This window comes from Nicotiana tabacum, chromosome 2, assembly GCF_000715075.1.
Source record: "Nicotiana tabacum cultivar K326 chromosome 2, ASM71507v2, whole genome shotgun sequence".
In the NCBI taxonomy this organism is placed as follows: domain Eukaryota; kingdom Viridiplantae; phylum Streptophyta; class Magnoliopsida; order Solanales; family Solanaceae; genus Nicotiana; species Nicotiana tabacum.
The window spans coordinates 14,863,979-14,887,416 of NC_134081.1; the positions used below are offsets into that span (position 1 = coordinate 14,863,979).

The 23,438-nt window shown below is 36.6% G+C and overlaps 1 protein-coding gene and 1 non-coding gene across 2 annotated transcripts; both read left to right on the forward strand.

Moving 5' to 3' along the window:
- The first annotated feature begins 913 nt into the window (after nt 1-913).
- On the forward strand, nt 914-987 carry TRNAR-UCG (transfer RNA arginine (anticodon UCG)). The gene has a single exon. It is a non-coding gene; the product is annotated as a tRNA-Arg (tRNA).
- A 4,076-nt stretch (nt 988-5,063) lies between these two features.
- LOC107776859 (UDP-glucuronic acid decarboxylase 1) lies at nt 5,064-12,221 on the forward strand. Its single transcript, XM_016596801.2, has 7 exons — nt 5,064-5,867; nt 6,595-6,742; nt 6,830-6,909; nt 8,338-8,421; nt 8,517-8,591; nt 10,965-11,057; nt 11,754-12,221. The coding sequence occupies exons 1-7, from the start codon at nt 5,253-5,255 to the stop codon at nt 11,958-11,960; spliced, it is 1,302 nt and encodes a 433-aa protein (XP_016452287.1). The 5' UTR covers nt 5,064-5,252; the 3' UTR covers nt 11,961-12,221.
- Nucleotides 12,222-23,438: the final 11,217 nt, after the last annotated feature.

Below are 23,438 nucleotides of genomic sequence, written 5' to 3' on the forward strand. Positions count from 1 at the left end.
TGTAAAAGTTTGGATTTTGAGTTTAACTCAACTCGAAAATTAGCACAAATGGAAAGTGAATTATTGTACATTATTGGCATTGACAAATGATGCAAATATTGGTAAGCATAATATGTCTGTTTAGTTGTCCTAATCAAGAGGCGAGACCACTAAAACATCTTTATCGTAGAATAGGAGGTTTATAAACAGAGATCTCATCAATAATCTTTTACAAACATTGAACTTCTTTTTTCTTTTTTTTTAATTCTTTGATTAAAAACATAAATTATGTACTTAAAAAGGGTAGCCCGGTGCACAATGCATCCCGCGTTTATGCAAAGTCCAGGACCCCAAGGGGTGTAATGTAGATAACATATCCTAATATAAATATTAATGGCTGCTTTCACGGTTTGAACCCGTGACCTAAAATGTTGTATATAACAAAAACAATGTTGTATGGTACAATAGGATCTTAACATTGCATGCTCGTGATAATATGACTACTAGGAGACTAGTAAATCTTACAAGCATATTTATCATGGAAAATTAACGTTGGAATTGTAAACAATAATGATCAGCTTTAGATAGTTTGGCAACCGTGGCGGAGGCTGAAGTTGAGCTACGGGTTTCGTCGAACACAGTAACTTTTGCTTAAATGATATATTTTATGTTAAGAGTTTATTAAATATGTATAAATATTAAATTTAGAACTCAATCATTAGCACTTGAAGTCGTCGTTCTAAAATTAACAACTTATAAGGTTAAAATCTTGGCTCCACCTCTATTAATGACAATTCTTTTCTTTTAATTTATTTTTTCAATTACCCTTTCGGCTGTATCCTCTTTGGAAAATTTATTTGCCATTAAATGTTTAGAATACGATTAATTAAATTACGAATATAACAAAATAATAAAAGATAGGCAATACTCAGCAGACCGCATAGCGCAGTGGATTAGCGCGTCTGACTTCGGATCAGAAGGTCGTGGGTTCGACTCCCACTGTGGTCGATTTTTATTTACCACTTTTTATCTTCCTTTTAGTATTGGTAAATAATACTCAATCTAGGGACTAAATTAAATAACCGCGAAGGTCCAAATATACATCTGTACTTTTGAAAATGGTCTAAAAATACCCTTCGTTATACTATTGGATTATCTATACCCCTTCAGTCATACTTAGGATTCAAATATACCACACATTTAAACGGAGGGACACATGTCATCATCTTGTTGGTCAATTCTAAATATCTCCTAATTAATTAAAAAGACTCATTACCCATACCGGAAAAGCAATTTTCTAAAACAATTATTTTTTATAAGAACTGAAAAAAACTGAATTTTTTTTTACTAAAAACTGAAAAAACATAAATATTTTTTTTCCAGTTTTTACAAAAAAACTGCTTTAAAAAAAATTGAAAAATATTTTATAAAACAATGTTTTTATAAAAACTGAAAAAGAAACTGAAAAGTAATTTTCTAAAGCAGTTAAAAACTGGAAAAAAATGAAATGTTTTTACCTAAAAACTGGAAAAAAAGAAAATATTTGTGTTTTTCAGTTTTTACAAAAACATTGCTTTAGAAAATTACTTTTTAGTTTTTTTTGTTTTTACAAAAAAATTGCTTTAGAAATTATTTTTTAATTTTTTTCAAAGCAATATTTTTCTAAAAAGTGGAAAAAACTATTTTCGATTTTTTCAGTTTTTAGTAAAAAAATATTTAGTTTTTTTCAGTTTTTACAAAAAATATTGCTTTAGAAAATTGCTTTTCAGTTTTTTTTTTTTTCAGTTTTTACAAAAATATTGTTTTAGAAAATATTTTTCAGTTTTTTTGTAAAAACTGGAAAAAAATATATATTTTCGCTTTTTTCAGTTTTTAGTAAAACAAAATTCAGTTTTTACAAAAAAAAAATTGCTTTAGAAAATATTTTTTCGGGTATGCGTAATGGGTCTTTTTAATTAATTAGGAGATATTTAAAATTGGCCAACATGACGATGACACGTGCACCTCCGTTTAAATGATGGGTATATTTGAACCCAAAGTATGACTGCATGGGTATAGATAACCCAATAATATAACGAGGGGTATTCTTAGACCATTTTCGAAAGTATAAGAGTATATTTGGCCCTTTGCCCATTAAATAATCCAGCAATAAATTGAAGCTTAAATCTTTTCCTATAGTTAAAGGCTGAAAACAAATGACTATAATCATTATTAAACCTCGAAGATGAAAAAAAAATCATTATTAAACCTCGAAGCGTAACATGAAGCTAGGCCTTTTTCACATGAGTTTTTGTTTATTGTTTTATCTTTAAAAATAAGCAAGGAGGTTTTGATGGTTTCCACTTCCTTCTGTTCATAAATTAGTAGCTAACTTAAAATACAATCAAAGGTATTTGGTTGTTAATGTCGATTCGCTTGTTTTTTTCTAGTTGGGAAAAACTTGACTAAACACCTTATTCTAAATCAAGTACCTTTTCTGAAAAATGAAATCCTCCTAATTTTTCAACAATTTATCTACAATACACAAATAAGGTGATGAAATACTATATATATATATATATATATATATATATATATAATCACTTCCAAGTTCTCAAAAATTTGGCCAAAAACTATAAACATATAATGAAATGCTATATCTTTTCAAATTTTTTATTTAAAATACTGCTGAGAAGAGTACATTCCAAAAAGTTACCTCAACCTCTGGTGAAGAAAATTACTTGGGATGTATTACCTTGTTACCAGTGGAACAATTGGGTTAGATTAAGGGATTTTACGCAAATAGTCGACCTGATTCATTATTTATTCTTTGATATGTATACAAAGATAATACATAGTTATACATATATATATATATAGTTTAAACAGTTAAATAAGCGACTATTTAAGTTAATTATTCTTTGGGGGGGATTATTGCTAAAACTTAAATGTTGCATAAATGGATAAAGAGGCCGGGAATTATACCTCGTGACCTTGAAAATTGATGGTATTTATTTTTTTACCCTCACTTGCCCCATGAGCAAATCTTTTAGGTCAAATGTCAAAAGTGTTGTGTATGTGACAAGCGAGGGGCGACACTTGTTAAACTTAAAGTTCTGCCCATAGAGCAAGTAAGATCAAAAAAGAATCTTTACACGAATAGCCGTCCATATTTATTATTTACTTTGTCTAGCCATATACATAGATTGTACATTGATTATACACAACTACACTCATATAATATTTAAATTATGCATATATTATACTTTCACCGGTTATTTTTAGTTTAAGTTGGATGAGCAACTATTTGATTAGTTCTTCATTAAAAAATTAAGAGTGGCATTGAAGTGTCATATTTATGTAAATCACCCTAAAGAAGCAGCAGCTCATCGGGGAAGTGAACAGTTAGCCACTAATTAGAGATGTTTTTACTCTTTAGCCGCTATTTAAAATATATTTACTCTTTAGCCAATGCTTAATAATTTTTTACCCCCGGACGAAAATACCCTTGTGCTAGATATGAGTGTTGTGTAAATATTAAAGACATGATGTTCATAACTTCATGAATGCTGTATAAATATTACGGATAATTTCAGAGACCCCCCTCCAGGTTTCGCCCTATCACGCTGACCTCCCTTGTAGTTTACAATATTACGCTTAACTCCCTTATTTTGATTTTCTTGTAACCATTCTTAAACTCATTTAAAATAAATATAAATAAAATATAATTTGACAGATTTGTCCTTTTTAATATTGAAAAATACGAACCAACCTAACCTATATACACCCCTACATGTAGATTTTCTTTTAGTAACGAGATGATATTTTAAACTACAAATAGACTATAATTGTTAACCTTTTAATTTATTCTATGTAACAAAACTATTATAATATATTTTATTGTTATTACCGAAGAAGGTTATCCAATTTGTAAAATGTATAAGGAATGAGGTAGTCACAGTATCCAGTAGCTTGACTTGCAAATATATAATATGTTCATGACAAAAGGCCAGAGTTGGTGACAACACTTAACGAAGCTACATTATTAATATTCGACATTAGTCTCTTCTCATTTTATTTATTTTATTTTTCAAAAATATTCCAAACATATCCAAACAAAATAGCAGCTACGTCGGTTTCATTAGTTCTTATATTGTTTTCAAGGACCATTTTGATGACAAGAAAAATCAAACTTTCTCTAACACTCAAGTAATTAAATTCAAAGTAATTTCTCTAATTGAAAGAAATTAACATTTAAAAGGGCAAAACTGTCAGATTGTATTTTATTTATATTTATTTTAAATAAGTTTAAAGAATGGTTACAAGAAAAATAAAATAAGGGAGTTAGGCGTAATATTATAAATCACAAGGGAGGTCAGTGTGATAGGGCAAAACCTGGAGGGAGGTCTCTGAAATTATCCGTAAATATTAAGGGCAAAGTGCCCTGTATTTGCACATTCCATTGTTAAACTTTAGGACACTTCATATGTGCAGTGTAAATGTTAAGGACATGACGTCCTTAACTTCATGTGTACGGTGTAAATGTTAAAGACATAATATCCTTAACTTGTATTTGCACCTTATGTTGTTAAACTTTAGGACCTCATGTCCTTAACTTCATATGTGCAGTGTAAATATTAAGGACACGGTATCCTTAACTTCATGTGTGCAGTGTAAATGTGAAAGACTTAGTGTCCTTTACTTTATGAGTGTTGTGTAAATATTAAAGGCATGATGTCCTTAACTTCATGAATACTGTGTAAATATTAAGGACAAAGTGTCCTGTATTTGCACCTTCCGTTGTTAAACTTTAGGACATCATGTCCTTAACTTCATATGTGCAGTGAAAATGTTAAGGACACGACGTCCTTAATTTCATGTGTGCATTGTAAATGTTACTCATGAAAAAAGGGTAAAAACATCTTTTCATATTAATTTTAATAGAGTAGCGACTATTTTTGCTCAGCATTAAAAATAAAAAAAAAAATAAATACCATATTAAAAAGTGGCTATCACATCGCTATTTCTAACAGCTCATCTACCCAAGGATTTGTGCCCGAGTAGAAGCCCAGCCCATTTAACCCCCCCCCCCTCTCGCTCTCTCTCGAATGATCACTGAAATCAAATCCTACAAACACCAGGTAGTTAGTTGCTTCGCTGCAATATCATTTTCATCTTCTTTACATTATTAATCAAACAATTCTTTTACCTTAAAACTCCCCAAATCACACACACACAAATACACTTGAGCTACAAATCTCAGATTCCCTTTTATCAGTTCCAAAAAAAAAGCTATGAAATTGCATAAACAGTCAAGCAGAAGAGATGAAGAAATACCCAATTCTCAAATAAGCTTACCATACTCACCAAAGACCCTCAAACATCCAACAAGATCTCTTCCCAGATCCATTAACTATCTCCTCAAAGAACAAAGACTTTTATTCATTCTTATTGGCATTCTCATTGGTTCCACTTTCTTTATATTTCAACCTAGTCTTTCTCTCTTAAGCACATCTTCTGAACCACATTCTTCAATTCCCAGATCATATAATGCCTTAAATCATGAATCTTTATCAACATTTTCATCATATAATAATGTACCAATTTTTAAAGGGAGGGTACCAGTTGGGGTTGGGAGGAAAAGGATGAGGATTGTTGTAACTGGTGGGGCTGGTTTTGTTGGGAGTCATTTAGTGGATAAGTTAATTAAGAGAGGTGATGATGTTATTGTTATTGATAATTTTTTTACTGGGAGGAAAGAAAATGTGATGCATCATTTTGGGAATCCAAGATTTGAGCTTATTAGGCATGATGTTGTTGAGCCTATTTTGTTGGAAGTGGATCAGATTTATCACTTGGCTTGCCCTGCTTCTCCTGTTCACTACAAGTATAATCCTGTCAAAACTATTATATCCTTTTTTTAAAGATAATTTTTTGGCTTAGTTTTCAGATTCATCGTAGAAACACCTCTTTTGGTTTTGTGTATGTGTGTGTCTGCATGATAATTAGTTGAATGTTATTGAAATGAGTGTTCTTTGATTTGTTTATTGAATTTGTAAAATACCTGTCAGAACTGTTATATCAGTTTGGAAGGTGGCGCGCGAGTTGCCGGTTGTGTGAGCAGGAGATCACGGGTTCAAGCTGTGCAAACAGCCTCTTGCATAAATGCAAGGTAAGGCTGCATAGAATAGACTCAATGTGGTCCGCCCCTTCCCCATACCCTCCTCATAGTGGGAGCAGAAACAGAGCTAGGATTTGAACTTTATGAGTTCTAAATTGCAGGATAGCGGCATCACTTGTTAGTAACTGGGTTCTGAATTTATTTTTTTACATATTTACTGAAATTTTAATACACGTATAGGGTTTGGACTAAAGCGATTGGGTTTGGTCGAACCTGTATCTCGCTTTCTAGCTCCGTACCTGAGTGGGAGCTTAGTGTAACGGGCTTCCCCCCAACTGTTATAAAAATTCTAGATCATTACTTGGCTTATTGTTTAAAATTAGCTTTATGTATAATACTTCTTTGGTTTGTGTGTGTTTGTGCTAATATTATAATTAGTAAAATGTTATGGAAATGTGAGTTCTTTCATTAGTTTATTGAATTTGGATGCGTTTGAGATCCTTAACTGTGATTACAAGACAAATGTGATGGGCACGCTTAACATGTTGGGCCTTGCGAAGAGGATTGGTGCGAGGTTCTTGCTTACCAGTACAAGTGAGGTCTATGGTGACCCGCTTGAGCATCCTCAAAAGGAAACATATTGGGGTCATGTGAATCCAATAGGTCTGTATAACCTAACAAATCTCTTGTATAACGAAAGTTATCTCTTCAGCTGGTTTTAATGATGTTTGAGCGTCTTGAATCATCAAGGTGTTAGGAGCTGCTATGACGAGGGAAAGCGGACTGCTGAAACCTTGACTATGGATTACCATCGCGGTGCAGGTGTTGAGGTAATGGGGATTTGCTTTTTTACAGATAAAAATAGTACTCCCCCTGTCCCAATTTATGTGCCACTCTTTCCTTTTTCGTCGGTGCCAAAAAGAATAACAACTTTCTATATTTAGTACCAACTCATCTAAAAAATTCCCTTTCTACACTTAATGAGATGATTTCTAGCCACACAAATTTCTATTGTTTGTTTTAAAGTCTTCCTTCAGTCAAATGCCTTGACATAAATTGGGATGGAGGGGGTATGTGATCTGCTGAATGCTTATAGTGCAATTTAACAGTCTTCTAATTCTAAAGTTTTTAAGATTCTATGCAAATTATCTACCTAGTTGGGTTCTTTAGAAACTAAATGCAGCATGTTTTGCCTGAAGTACTGAGTAAAATGCACTATCCCTTACTTTTCGTCTTTGACCTGGAAAGATCAGTGGGGTGCTTTTTGTGCCACCGGAAAACTCTATCGAATTTTCGAATCATCTTCTTGTGATGACAGATGCCTTGAATAGGGTGAAACTTTTGGTGATCTAGACTCTAGAGTAGTAGATTGTGTGTTTATCGATCTCCACTTGGCCTCTATTTGTTAGGCTTCTATGCCCTAAAAGCATAAAAACAGCTAGTTATGGACACTACAATGGAGAATTTCGAAGACCCTTTTATTCTGCCCGAGAAGTCTGAACTTAAAACATAAACAATCAAAAAAAAAAAAAAAGAAGTCTGAACTTAAAACATGGAGAATAGGATTTATTTAATTGTCTGCTTAAAGTGGAGCAGAAACATTCTTGAAAAAAAAGAAGATAATGGCAAGAGACAAAGGATAAATTAAGGTCTAAAGTTGCTATTTTCAGAATGAATGTTACATCTCAAAATGCAAAGATCAATTTGGAGGGCAGTAATATGTATAGGTAAAGTGACTTGTTCTTTGGACTCTTTTCTTCCTTGAACACTAGGAAGCTGCCTACATGCAATTCAGAACTGTATGTTAACATGTTATATAGCTTGGTGGAGTAATTATAATATAAAATCAAGGTGCCTATCCATCAAAATTATTTGTTATTTTCTAGAGTTTAGTGTTTCTCAAGAAAAGTTTGGAAATTCAACTTGAAACCTATTTTCTTGCTAGTTCTTGAACAAACTCCAGCATATTATGATGAGAGAGCATGGAATATGGGCAACAATGTAGAACTTTATCAAAAAAAATGGGCAACAATGTAGAACTTTATCAAAAAAAATGGGCAACAATATAGAAAGTCATTTTTTACCCAAATAAGATTCATTCTGAAGTTAAGTTCTGTATTGTGTTCTCCCTCTTTCCACTTGCAAAAGCTAAATGAATTCAAGTGGTAAGTGGTAGGTGGTACCACAGGATACGTGCATGTTTTACATGTACAGCAGGGATGGCGTAGAATTTTACAGCTTAGAATCTTTGCATACAGGTGCGTATTGCTCGGATTTTCAATACCTATGGACCTCGTATGTGTCTAGATGATGGACGTGTTGTCAGCAACTTTGTTGCCCAGGTTTGTTCTCTCAGCTAATAATATCATTAGTTTAACCTGAGCTTGCCTTTTAAAGTCCTTTTGTATTACTTATTATTCTAAAACCATGTTTGCAGGCCATCCGCAACCAACCAATGACAGTATATGGTGATGGAAAGCAAACACGAAGCTTTCAATATGTCTCTGATCTGGTACTGCATCTTAATCAGTTCTCTTCCTCATTCCTTGTTTCTGCCTTAGCATGTTATCTTTATATTTACTTATGTTTTTAAGGACATTAGATGGCAGTAGATAGTTGCAGTATATGGTATTGGTTGAAGGTGGCCAAGGGTGGCTAAAGCATAAGGTGTTAGTTGCTTCAAGTGAATTTGGTCACGGGTGGTAGGGATGGTAGTGAATCTTGACTTGAGTTCTCGGTGACGAATATATATGTTGCTTGTGTTCCGAAGTTTGTAGGAAAAGCTTTCCACCATATAGATGATAAAAGAACTACAAAAGTTACAATCATGTTATGAACAACATTCGACGTTCTGACTCTTAAATGCAACCTATTTCTTTTTCTACTATAAATATCTGTTTTTCTGTTAAATTTGCTACACGATATTACTAGTGAAATTCTCTTATTGAGCAAGAAGTTAATTTTGGAGTTTCCATGTTCAAAATTTTGAAGTTCATTAAATAGACAAAATGTTTTACTAGATTTTAAAAGATGTATGGTGTCTCTATCCCAAATTGACTACCTAGTTTAACTTTTATAAATATTAAGAAAAAGAAAACTTTGAACTGCTTATGAATTATGATATTGGTTTTAGACATGTTAGGGTAATGTTGAAGATATGGAATGAGTTCAAAGATGATGCATCCTATTCAAAACAATATAAGATTATTTTATGTTAATTCTCAATTTTTGAGGATTGTGAATTCCCCCATTCAGGGAAAAGGTCATGACTAAAATGAAAAGCAGGTCAACTAAAATGCCAAGTAGGGAGTATATTGATGCCACTGAGGGATTCTTAGCTCCTTAGTACGTACTAGTAACTTCTATTTACTGCCATGCTACTTATTCAACTGTTTAACTTATTTTAAACTTTCCTAGAATATCACAATGGGCAGGGCACCATTGCTTGTGATTATATTCTGTTTAGCATCATGGAATGAATTCTTTATAGTTGGAATCGTCGATTATCTTAATTTAAAGATACCAAATTGAGCCACTAAATGCTTGGAAGTTATTGGAGATATATAATGTCCCACATTTGGAGTGTAAGGACATGTTTTTATAAAGATTTTAGACCTTATCAATTGCTTTAAGAATTTGTACTGGATGCTCAATTTTTCACAAAAAGTTCCCATTGTTTGTTTTTTCCTACTATATTGCAAAACTTAGGTTTTTGATCTAAAAATATTCCTCTGTAAAGGGGTTGTCATTAGCTATGGCATATCGGCTATGTTGTCCCATTGAATGCTCTATTCACATACACCTTTGCAAGTTAAAAAGAAGAGGATTGTCTTCTGTTCATCTAACTAAGTTTGACAATTACCAAATTAAAAGTTTCTTCGGTAAATACACTATTGCATTTGATTAGTCTTTGTGGAGATGATCTAGTCACTGAAAAATTGCATTTATCTGGAAGCAGGCCATGATGCTATGCTGATATTATCTATGTACTAAGATGCATGCTTCAGATTTAACACGATGCTTATTAAATGTAAAGGGTTTGTTTCGAGAAGGAATATCCTGTGAATGGAACCTTATATGTTTAGACTTCTATCTCTTTTTTTTTTCTGTGATAAATATATAACTGACTTCTATTAACATCTGGACTTGTTTAACTATGTATTTTGAAGTTCGTAGGTCTGACAGAGCTGGCATAGTGTGGATTTTGTGAGATCTGCATAGTCTAAATCGGTTGTGGTTCTTTATTGTCTTTTGCATGCCACAATTAAAAAGAAACGAAGAATGTGTGATGGTTTGGCTATATCACGCATACCTCCATATGCTCGTCAATAATATGATGATTGGAGGTAATAAAAGATGAACCAGGTAGACCTTAAATTACATAGAGAAAATTATCTCAAAAGGGTTACAATCTATTCTAAGTAATGTGGACTCTGCTAAGTAATGTACAATGGAAGAAAATGATTTCTATGGCGATTCCAACTAGTTTCCATTTATACTTACATTAGCTCCGAGATTTTTCAAAAGTTTCTTTTATTTTTTTTATTCTGATTAGGGATTTGTATGTCCATACAGGATAAATGTATTTAGAGAATTTCCAGCTTTAGAAGACCCATAGTGTTTTCTTTTAAAAAAAAACAAATTATTTAGTATTAGAATGAAGTGGACCTAAGAGCGCATAGGTACGGAAGATTCAATTAGCCGATCTTACTAATTTATGAGCTTTGACTAAGGTTTAGCTCATTGATTGATTGATTTTTAATTGAAAAACTTCACACGTATAAAGTTGATTGATTTTTATAAAGAGTCTAGATACTCATAAGGAAGGGCTTCTTTGTCTTGAATTGTGATATATTTAACATAATGCACTTTGTTTTGATGAAAGGTTGATGGATTGGTGGCGCTCATGGAGGGTGAGCATATTGGCCCTTTCAACTTAGGAAACCCGGGAGAATTCACCATGTTGGAGCTTGCTGAGGTAAGTCATGCTTATTTATGCATATGTGCATGTCTACAGATATGTTGGGGACTGTTTGTATGGTCAACTCGCTGTGAATGTTGCTTATTGAGAAATCATAGTTACAAAAAGAATATCTGTGTCACTCGCATCCTTCATAAACAGTTGGGATCTGATCTATTCTCATATTTATTTTCGTTGTTATTGCTCAAAAAACTGAATCTTGTCTCTCTGTTATTGTTCCAAGTCCTGAAGTATTAATTTTACACGATGTAAATATTTTTTTTTTTGCTATAGTTTATACATTCATGCGTTAGTATTAAATATGTGTGCTTATCGAAGATATGCCTTCCGTATGAGAAGAGATCATATATTAACTAAATCAGTGGATACATTAATCTTCAAATATAAAAGTATAGTTGATGGAATGTCTAATGAGAATCAAGTTTTCTACTTCTTTTTTCTTAGAAAAGGTAAGTTTTATTGAGTATCAGCACTATGTTGGAGCTATAAATTAGGAAATGAGATCTAACAAGATTTCAGCATCATTTACAAGTTCCAGTTTACACCAAAACATAATAAGCGCTTAACAGTCAAGTTGTAGTAATTTACTATTTAGAGCATGAAATGTCTAATATTTAACCAAGTTATGTATCTAGTTTTAAGTGCTAAGTTATGTTATCAATACACTCATAAACTGTATTAACTTGGAAACAGGTGGTTAAAGAAGTGATTGATCCCAGTGCAAATATTGAGTTCAGAGCCAACACGGCAGATGATCCTCACAAGAGGAAACCAGATATCAGCAAAGCAAAGGAGCTGTTAAACTGGGAACCAAAAGTACCCTTGCGAGAAGGGCTTCCTCTCATGGTTAATGATTTCCGCAATCGTATATTGAATGAAGATGAAGGGAAAGGGAGCTAATAAGGGTAGATGCAAAAATAGTATGTATAGCGCGAACCTTAGTTTATTGTTTATTACGCTCGAAGTTCATTTTTTCTTCATTTTTGTATTTCTGTTGTAATAGCTGATGGAATGCCTTGCCATAAGCCACATCTATAGCCTCATATTTCTTTTCTTTTCTGTTTGATTTTTTCCCTATTCCACATCCTGTAATTCCAACAGTGTATGGATTTGATTTCTCTTTTGGGCACTGCCCTATGATATTTAGCGCTCTATTTTCAAGCTTCTCTCTTCAGTTGTTAATATTGTTAATTAGGATTTAACTTATATATACTGATAATGTACAATTTTTTTGCACTATCAGTGTACTTTAACTTGTTTGTTGTAGACATGTAGCATGTAACTTGCTTTTACTGATCTTACTTTTTACGGACGGTTACCTGTAAATCTCGTTTATGTGACCTGATAGTGCAAGTAAAACTTCTTTTACATAAGTTTTATAGAAGTTCTACTCTATTAATTACTGTATTTGGTTTTTATGAGTAGGGTCTTTCAGTACATGATTTTCCTAGCTGTTGCATTGAATTTTTGTAGGTAAGTTTTCAATTGCTTCCTCTCTGCATTAATACACAGAGCCCCTCTGAATGATGGCTATGTTTTAATTCTTTCAATTAAAGCCTAGGAAACTGTCCTGATAATGTAGATTTAAAAAAAAAAAATCTAACATGTTCTTGTAGCAACGGTAAAGTTGTAGCCTTGGAGCAACGATAAAATTATATTCGTGTGACCTATAGGTCACGGATTCAAGTCGTGGAATCAGCCATTGATGCTTGCATTAGAGAGGGCTACCTACATCACACCCCTTGGGGTGCAGTCCTTCCCCGACCATACATGAACGTGAGATGCTTCATGTACCGGGCTGGCCTTTTCTTCTCGGAGACAGCTTCAGAAACTCTGTTCAAGTGACCTTTGATGTTCACTAAACTGGCTATATTAAACTTCTTTTTTTTTTTTTTTTTTTACTTTTCTATTAAGTGTTAACTATGTTAAAGAGGGGGCAAAAAAAGAATAACACTTACAGCTATGTAAAAGTAGAGATAAAGTGTGTGTTTGGTACGAAGGAAAATATTCTAGAAAATGTTTTCATGAAAAATGAGTGGTTTTATCACTTACTTTCTCTTGTTTGGTTGGTGAGTGGAAAATTTTTTCCGAAGAATATTTTCGAGTGGGTTAGAGAGTAAAAAATATTTTTTTGTGGTACTCTCCTCACTAGGGGTGTTCAAAACCGAACCGCAAAAGTGGCTTAATGGCTTATTGGTATCGGCTTATCGGTTTAACGGATGGGGAACGGAATGAAATTTTATTATTAACGGCATATCGGTTTGGGGGCGAATTATTCAATTTTTTTATCGGATAAACTGTTAACCCGTTAAGAATATATATATATATATATATCTTTTCCTATCAACGAATTATTGATTTGAAAACCTCGTCTCTTACTGACAATTGAATTATGATGGAGATAGCTCGTTTCTGTCTCTTAATGCTTACTGATATATACTGTATGTATGTACTTGTATACTCTGTGCGCATTTGTGCCTTGCTTCACCAGGAACTAATTCATTGTCAACCACTTAATACATTTCAAACTCTAGCTTGTCGCTCAAGTGTCTCAGCTTATAAATGTTCGATTGTAATTTGTCAATTGCTGATAGTTATTGGAGATGGCAAATAAGGCGACAACATTTGCTCAACAATTGGGTACTGCCTAAGCTGCAGGACAAAAACGAGATAAATTGTCAAGAATGCACTTTTAAGTGAAGGTAGAATATTCGTTGATTGGACTCGTAACCAGTATGCCTCTATAAATGAGATTTTTGGGCAGGCTGTCGATATAGACACAGCAGGTTGGAAGGACAACTAGGCCGATAAATCGCCCGATAATAGCTAAACTGATACCAATCCGCCCGATATCTTATCGGGTGGCTAGCGGATTAATACATTTAAAAACCGATAACCGATAAGCCGAATTATTAAGAGTAAATAACTGCCCGATCCGCCGATAAGTAGCCCTACTCCTCACCCTCCTCTTCCCCCAAGTCCACATGTTTCCTTGCTCCTCCCCCTCTCCCCTCCCCCTCCAAATACCCAACGTTTTTAGGACTTTATTTTCTTCAAGAATTTTAATATTCTTTTAAAAATTCACACAAATTCAAAGGAACTAATGTGATGCTTTACTTTTTTACGCAAAACAATATTGAAATTTGTTCTCCATAGCTAAAAAGAAAATACTTCTTTTTTGGTTGAAAAAAAAGTACTCTTTCTACAACATGAAAATAAAGTTCTTATTTTATTGAAATAAAAAAATACTTTTTCTACATCAGGAAAAAAAATACTCACTTTGTTGAAATGAAAGAAATACTTTGTTGAAATGAAAGAAAATACTTTTTCTACGTCATGAAAAGAAAATATTTATTTTGTTGAAATGAAAGAAAATACTTTTTACTTCATCATTTTGTTGAAATGAAAGAAAATACTTTTTCTAGAAAAGAAAATAATTTTTTTGTTAAAATAAAAAAAATACTTTTTTATATCATGAAAAGAAAATACTCATTTGTTGAAATGAAAAAAAATCTATCTATAACATGAAAAGAAAGTACTATTAATAATATTTTTATTTAGGGTGGGCTGGAGTAATGTAGCTCCTCTCTCAACAAGTAAAAAAATACAAACTCTTCATTCTTGAAAAAGAGTTTTGGAAAACGTTTTTCCTTCTCTTGATAGAGAAAATATTTTACTCCAATTGAAGGAAAATAAGTTCATGAAAAAAATATTTTTCAAAATATTTAAACCAACCAAACATGAAAAAATTGGAAAATATTTTCCTTCGTACCAAACACACCCAAAGCGAACAAAGTCTGAAAATAAAATGGCAGGCATGTCAAATGTAGGAAAAGTTTAATGGTAGAAGTTTACTAAAGGAAAAGAAGAAAACAAGAGAGAAGAAGATTGAGAAAAAAAGTTAATTTTCTGTAGGCATCTGATTCTGGTGAGCATTATTGCGTCTCATTCATAACACTGTCGGATAACAAAAAAAAATTTCCTTCATCCAGAAAAATAATGATAACTGCTATTTTCAACCAATACAAATACTGAGTAAATGAGTGATGTTCACCAAGGTAAGGCTATACAAATTAAAAAAATCATCTAACATCTTTTGAAATAATTTAGTACTCGTAAAATAGTGCTAATAATATTGTTGTTTTTAAATTGAGAGAGTACAAAACTATTAAATAAAAATATAGGTACTGTAGAGAAATAAGGCCAAACGCCACTCTTATGGAACTGTCAGTGAAAATTGCAGAGAGTAATACCTCCATATTAACTCATGATTATTAATTCACCAATATTCTTAAATTTGGATTCTTGATTTGTGCAGAATATTCGTCCTCGTGCACTTGCATATTGGACAGAGTGCATAACTTTGTCAAAACTAGCTATTTTCTTGAAATTTTACAAATATTTTAAAAATAATAAACCATAATTTTACCTAATACATTTATATAAGTGTATATGGTCAAAATAGATTTCGGCATTCCTACGTTCGATCGAGTTCAAGTGGTAAGAAATCGGAGTGGAATTTTGGGAGTGAGCTCCGAAGACAGTACAAACGAGCCTCGAGTCCGAAGGCTGCTCGAGGAGTCGGCTCGATAATCTTATCGAGCCCGTGACCAAATCAATCCGCAGGGCATTGCTTCGAGGTCGGAAATGTGCGACGCCCAACCCGAAGGTCGAACTCAAGCCAAGACCGAAGGGCTCGACTCAGTAACGAGTTCGAGCCAGTATCGAGCTCACAGACAAGAGTCGTTTCAACCGCACCAAGAGAGAAAATCTTGGCGGGAATCGAGGAAGAGACAAATCATCATGGGTCCTCCACTATATGCTTTATTTTATTATTTTTTGTTATAAATAAAGTAATGACCCTCTCCTATAAAAGTTGGATCCTTGTAAGCTATGGATATACTGAATACACTGGAACAAAAGATATCTTCTTGTGCTTGTTTTACTTCATTTTATTCATTCTGTCTGTTCATTATTCCCATTCTCATAGTCAAGAATATTCGTATTACTATCTCTCTATACAATTTGTATCAAAGGGTATCACGTATCCTTAGAACCATACATGAATTTAACGTTATCTGATTTTTCGGATAAACAGTTTGACGTCCACCGTGGGGCTAAGGATAACAGTGATCGTTTGATATAAATCTGCAGTACACACTAGTTTACAACTTCAAATCAGCAATGGCTTTACCTATCGACCACGAAGCCGGCCTTCAAGATGAAACCAATAACTTGGCACCCGGGGACGGAAGGCCACTTGACTATGGCACTGAGACTCGAATCGAAGTATCCGAAATTCGAGTCGAAATACCATTGGATGTCAATTCACAAATAGCTCTGGAGGCGAATCATCGCTCCGAACCGGAAAAAAACATTCAGGGCGATACTCGATCCGTAGCCCGAGACATCCATAACACGGGGGAAATCGGAGCCAGCTTACGTATGATCTTCGAGATGCTACAAGCCCAACAAGTAGCGATAGCCCTGTTACAAAGCCAAACTCATATACAAAGCAGGCCGGATCCCAATCCGCTTCGAGAAATCACCCCCAGAACGGAGCCCGCCATAGTGAATCAAACGAGCAAGAATCGGGGACCACTCCCGAAATTACTAAATTGCTCGAGGAACTCACAAAACGAGTCGAAGCCAACAACAAGAGAGTGGAAACATACAATGCCAGGGTCGATCAAATCCCGGGAGCTCCACCAATGATAGAAAGGCTTGATTCGAAAAAACTCATACAAAAGCCTTTTCCCTCGAGTGCGGCCCTAAAATCAATCCCCAAAAAATTTCGTATGCCCGAAATTCCCAAATATAACAGTATGACCGATCCTAACAAACACGTCATCTCTTACACATGTGCCATCAAAGGTAACGATTTGGAGGACGATGAGATCGAATCCGTATTGTTGAAAAAGTTCGGGGAAACCCTCTCGAAGGGAGCAATGATCTGGTATCATAATTTACCACCAAATTCCATCGATTCTTTTGCCATGTTAGCAGATTCGTTCGTAAAGGCACATGCTGGTGCCATAAAAGTTGCAACAAGGAAATCAGACCTCTTCAAAGTAAAGCAAAGGGGTAATGAAATGGTGAGGGAATTCGTATCCCGATTTCAAATGGAACGCATGGAATTGCCACCGGTCACAGACGATTGGGCCGTACAAGATTTCACCCAAGGGTTGAACGAGCTAAGTTTGACAGCATCACGTCGGCTGAAGCAAAATTTGATCTAGTATCCAGCAATAACTTGGGCAGATATACACAACCGATATCAATCGAAAATTAGGGTCGAAGATGACCAGTTGGGAGCTCCGTATGGACCCGTACATCAGAACAGGACAGCTACTAAAAAACAAAGGGAGATTGACATAGAACAAAGGTCGAACAGAGACCGATATCAACCGTACGTCGCAGATCGGATGAATAACGGTTCAACACGCAATACAGTTCGGAACAATCGAAGGATTGATCGAGGGCAAAATTCTCGGGGACTTATGAGCAAGAGTGACTTTGATAAATACGCCGATCCTATAGAAGCACCTCGGTTATCAGAGTATAACTTCTGCGTTGGTGCATCCGCCATCGTGTCGGCTATCAGACGCATCAAAGTCACTAAGTGGCCTCGACCCATGCAGACCGATCCTGCCCAAAGGAATCCTAATTAAATGTGCGAATATCATGGCACCCATGGTCACAGAATGGAAGATTGCAGGAAACTAAGAGAGGAAGTAGCCCGCTTATTTAACAAAGGACACCTTCGGGAATTTCAGAGTGATAGGGCGAAGAACCATTTTAAAAATAGGGATTTCGGCAAGTAAAACGAGCAAGAAGAACCGCAGCACGTCATTCACATGATCATCGGCGGCGCCGATACCCCTCAAGGACCAATGCTTAAACACACTAAAACATTGATTGTGAGGGAAAAGCGATCTCGGACTCAAGATTACGCACCCATAGGGACTTTGTCCTTCGATGATGAAGATGCAGAAGGAGTCATCCAACCTCATAGCGATGCACTAGTAATATCAGTACTCATGAATAAAACTAAAATTAAGCGTGTGTTAATCGATCCAGGTAACTCGACCAACATCATCAGTTGAAGGTCGTAGAATAGCTCGGCCTGCAGGACTAGATCATACCCGCAACTCTGGTTTTAAACGGATTCAATATGGCATGTGAAACCACCAAAGGCGAGATAATCCTACCAATAAACGTGGCCGAAACCATCCAGGAAATGAAGTTTCACGTGATCGAAGGCGACATGAGATACAACGCCCTTTTCGGAAGGCCATGGATCCACAACATGAGAGCTGTACCTTCGATCCTACACCGGGTCCTCAAATTTCCCACATCGAGAGGTGTCAAAATAGTGTACGGAGAACAACCGACCGCAAAAGAAATGTTCACCGTTGAGGAAGCGAAATCAATATCCTCGCCTTCGCCGATAAAGGGATCGGGCTCAGAAGGAGAACGAGACACTAAATAGCAATCACAGATGTCGGCTTCGACCCAGCCAGATAAATAGAAGATCGAAGAAGATGATGGTCAAAGGGTCCCTCGATCTTTCATGGTTCCCGATGACTCCGACGCCACCAAATCAACAATTGAGGAACTAGAGCAAATCACACTAATCGAGCACTGGCCCGAGCGAAAGGTATACTTGGGAACGAGGTTGAGCCCCGAACTCAGGAAGAAACTTGTTCAATTTCTTATCGATAACATTGATTGTTTTGCCTGGTCCCATTTAGATATAACAGGGATCCCACCATACATAACAACGCATCGGCTAAGCTTGGATCCTAGGTTCAGACCGGTGAAGCAAAAGAGAAGACCCCAGTCCGAGGAAAAGCACGCATTCATAAAGGACGATGTAACCAAACTTCTCAAGATAGGGTCCATTCGGGAGGTGAAATATCCCGAATGTTTAGCCAATGTAGTTGTAGTGCCTAAAAAAGGGAACAAACTTAGAATGTGTGTGGACTATAAGGATTTGAACAAAGCATGCCCCAAAGATTCATTTCCGCTGCCCAACATCGATCGCATGATCGATGCCATGACCGACCATGAGATCCTCACTTTTCTCGATGCCTATTCCGGGTATAATCAAATCCAGATGAACCCGGAGGGCCAGGAAAAGACTTCATTTGTCACCAAATATGGAACATATTGTTATAATGTGATGCCCTTCGGGCTAAAAAATACAGGGGCTACTTACCAACGCCTAGTAAATAAAATATTCGAAGAACAAATAGGTAAATCAATGGAATTTTTTATTGACGACATGCTAGTTAAGTCCCTGCGCGCAGAGGACCATTTGACCCATTTGCAGGAAACGTTCGAGATTTTGAGGAAATACAACATGAAGCTCAACCCCGAAAAATGTGCTTTCGGAGTCGGTTCGGGCAAGTTCCTCGGCTTCATGGTGTCAAACTGGGGAATCGAGATTAACCCCAATAAAATTAAAGCCATCGAAGACATCACCATCGTGGATAGCGTGAAAGCTGTACAAAGACTAATGGGACGGATTGCAGCCTTAGGCCGATTCATTTCGAGATCATCAAATCGAAGTCACAAATTTTTCTCTCTACTAAAAAAGAAGAACGATTTCGCTTGGACCCCGGAATGCTAACAAGCATTAGAGGAACTAAAACGATATCTATCGAGCCCACCACTACTTCACACTCCAAAAACAGACGAAAAACTTTGCTTGTACTTGGCAGTATCGAAAATCGCCGTAAGCGGTGTCCTAGTTCGAGAAGAGCAAGGTATATAATTTCCCGTTTATTATATAAGTCGGACCTTAGGAGAAGCAGATACTAGATATCCGCACCTAGAAAAATTAGCACTTACACTGATAAGCGCCTCTAGAAAGTTAAGACCGTACTTTCAATGTCACCCTATATGCGTATTAACCACTTACCCGCTTCGTAATATTTTGCACAAGCCCGAACTATCAGGCCGATTGGCCAAATAGGCCGTCGAAACTCAGCGGGTACGATATCGAGTATTAACCCCGTATGGCCATCAAGTCTCAAATTTTAGTAGACTTCGTGGCTGATTTTACGCCAACCCTCGTACCCAAAGTCAAAAAAGAAATCGGGTACATCATCGGGGGTATGGATCCTTTTTGCGGACGGGGCTTCGAACGTGAAGGGGTCCGGGCTAGGCATAGTTTTGAAACCACCCACGGGTAACACTATTAGGCAATCTATTAAAACTACCAGGTTGACTAACAACGAGGCCGAGTATGAAGCCATGATTGCAGGTCTCGAGCTAGCTAAAAACTTGGGAGCAGAAGTCATTGAAGCCAAATGTGACTCTTTGCTGGTGGTGAGTCAAGTGAACAAAACCTTCGAGTTCGAGAAGGTAGAATGCAAAGGTATTTAGACAAACTACTTGTCACTTTGCACCATTTTAAACAATGGACTTTACGGCATGTTTCACGAGAACAAAATAATGAAGCCGATGCACTTGCGAATTTGGGATCGTCGGTCGAGGAAGGTGACTTGAGCTCGGGGACTGTCGTCCAACGCTCAAGATCGATAATCGAAGGAGGTCACGCCGAGATAAGTTCTACAAGCTTAACCTGGGATTGGAGAAATAAGTATATTGAATACTTGAAGAGCAGAAAGCTCCCATCGGACCTAAAGACTCTAGGGCCCTACGGACTAAAACTGCTCGATTCACGTTGGCTTCAGATGGAATGCTATATCGAAGGACATTCGATGGATTGCTGGCAGTATGCTTGGGTCCGGGAGGTACAGATTACATCCTACGGGAAGTGCACGAGGGCCAGGGTGGGAATCACTCCGGTGCCGATACATTAGTTCGAAAAATAATCATAGCAGGGTATTATTGGACCGATATGGGCAAAAATGCGAAGAAATTTATTCGTAAATGTGACAAATGTCAAAGATTTGCGCCAATGATCCATCAACCCGGAGAGCAACTTCACTCAGTCCTATCCCCATGGCCGTTCATGAAATGGGGAATGGATATCGTCGGCCCTCTGCCATCGACCCCATGTAAAGCCAAATTCATTTTATTTATGACTGACTATTTTTCTAAATGGGTTGAAGTACAGGCGTTCGAGAAAATAAGAGAGAAAGAAGTTATAGAGTTTATTTGGGATCATATCGTATGCCGATTCGGGATACCCGCTGAAATAGTATGTGACAATGGGAAATAATTCGTTGGCAGCAAAGTAACAAAATTCTTCGAAGATCACAAAATAAGAAGGATACTATCAATACCATACCACCTCAGTAGGAACGGACATGCCGAATCAACGAACAAAACTATCATTCAAAACCTAAAGAAGAGGTTGAACGACTGCTAAAGGAAAATGGAGAGAAATCCTGCCCGAAGTCCTTTGGGCATATCGGACAACGTCAAAATCCAGTACGGGGGCGACCCCATTCTCCTTAGTATATGGGTCCGAAGCATTGATACCAGTCGAAGTCGGTGAACCCAGTACCAGATTTTGATTCACTAAGGAAGAATCAAATAACGAGGCTATGAATACCAACCTCGAATTATCAGACGAAAGACGAGAAGCCGCTCTCGTCCGATTGGCTGCCCAAAAGCAGCGAATCGAAAGATATTATAATCGAAGAACCAAGCTCTGCCATTTCAAGCCCGGGGACTTAGTGTTAAGAAAAGTCACCATCAATACCTGAAATCCGAACGAAGGAAAACTAGGACCAAATTAGGAAGGACCAAATCAGGTTCTCGAGAACGTCGGAAAGGGATCGTACATGCTCGGCATTATAAATGGCAAACAGCTATCAAGCAGTTGGAATGTGTCACATCTAAAACGATACTACTGCTAAGGTACGACCCTTCCATATTCATTTACATTTCAAAACTGACCCCTGCAGAAGTCTGAACAAGAGCTAAGATGGACCCTTCGCTTGAAAGCACGAGTTGCACTCTTTTTCCCTTAGACCGGTTTTATTCCAAATGGGCTTTTCGACAAGGTTTTTAATGAGGCAACCAATGATCGTGCTGCACTTACAACAAGTATCCGAGGCCTCTATACAATTGACCTCGAATACTGGGGGGCATTAGCCCTCAAATATATCAAGTTCTGATGCAAGAAAGTTATTTCGCAACAACGGGGTTCCAGTAGGAAAAGTTGTAAGAGCCAAAATGGTCAAAACGAACCATGCTCATGTAGTTGGCCCGAACCCAGACGCGAAACATGAAAACATGTATAATGACTTGCAAAGAAAGTCCTCCTCTTTACCGATATCTTATATCCAAGAAAAATTCCTCTATTTGGAGATTTATTATGCAATCAGAATTAAGATAAACTCGACCATTACGCCTACGGGCTACTTTTATTTCGAGTTCGAGCAAGCACTCACTCGACCATTATGCCTACGGGCTATATTACTTTGCCTACGGGCTACTTTTATTTCGAGTTCGAGCAAGCACTCACTCGACCATTACACCTACGAGCTACATTACTTCGAGTTCGAATCATTCACTCGACGACTAAGCCTACGGGCTACTTTCATTACGAGTTCGAGCAAGCATTCACTCGACTATTATGCCTACAGGCTATATTACTTCGAGTTCGAATCATTCACTCGATGACTAAGCCTACGGGCTACTTTCATTACGATTTCGAGCAAGCACTCACTCGACCATTATGCCTACGGGCTACATTACTTCGAGTTCGAATCATTCACTCAACGACTAAGCCTACGGGCTACTTTCATTTCGAGCTCGAGCGAGCACTCACTCGATCATTATGCCTACGGGTTATATTTCTTCGAGTTCGAATCATTGACTCAACTAGTAAGCCTAAGGGCTACGTCACTTCGAGTCTGAAAAAACAATCAATCATAGAGACTACGAAGTCCAAATTTGTTAAATTGTTAAGATCCTTGTGAAAACATTTGTAAGACACGTATAAAGTCTTCACAAGTCGGCCAAGTTGTCTATATACAAAATTGTCTACATGAGTGATTAAAAACGTGAAAAATTAAGAAATAAGCTTCCTGATCATCCTCAGGGGCGTTTGCTTCTCTGTCGGGCTCTTCCCCGCCCTCGGATCCGCTCTTGCTACTGTCATCATCATCATCATCGCCATCAGAAGCCAAGGCTTCAGCTTCAACTTCGAGCTCTTTAGCCTTTTTTATCTCTTCGGTAAGGTCGAAACCTCGAGCGTGTATCTCCTCGAAGGTCTCCCTCCGATACCTACATTTAGCAAGTTCGGCAACACAATGTGCTCGAGTGTCGGCAGTATCCGCCGCCTCTCGTGCCTCCATCTAAGCAGCCTTGGCATTAGCTCGATACACGGCAATGGATTTACCGCCAAGATTTTCGATGACTCAACCTCCGCCTTGGCCTCAGCAAGCCGTG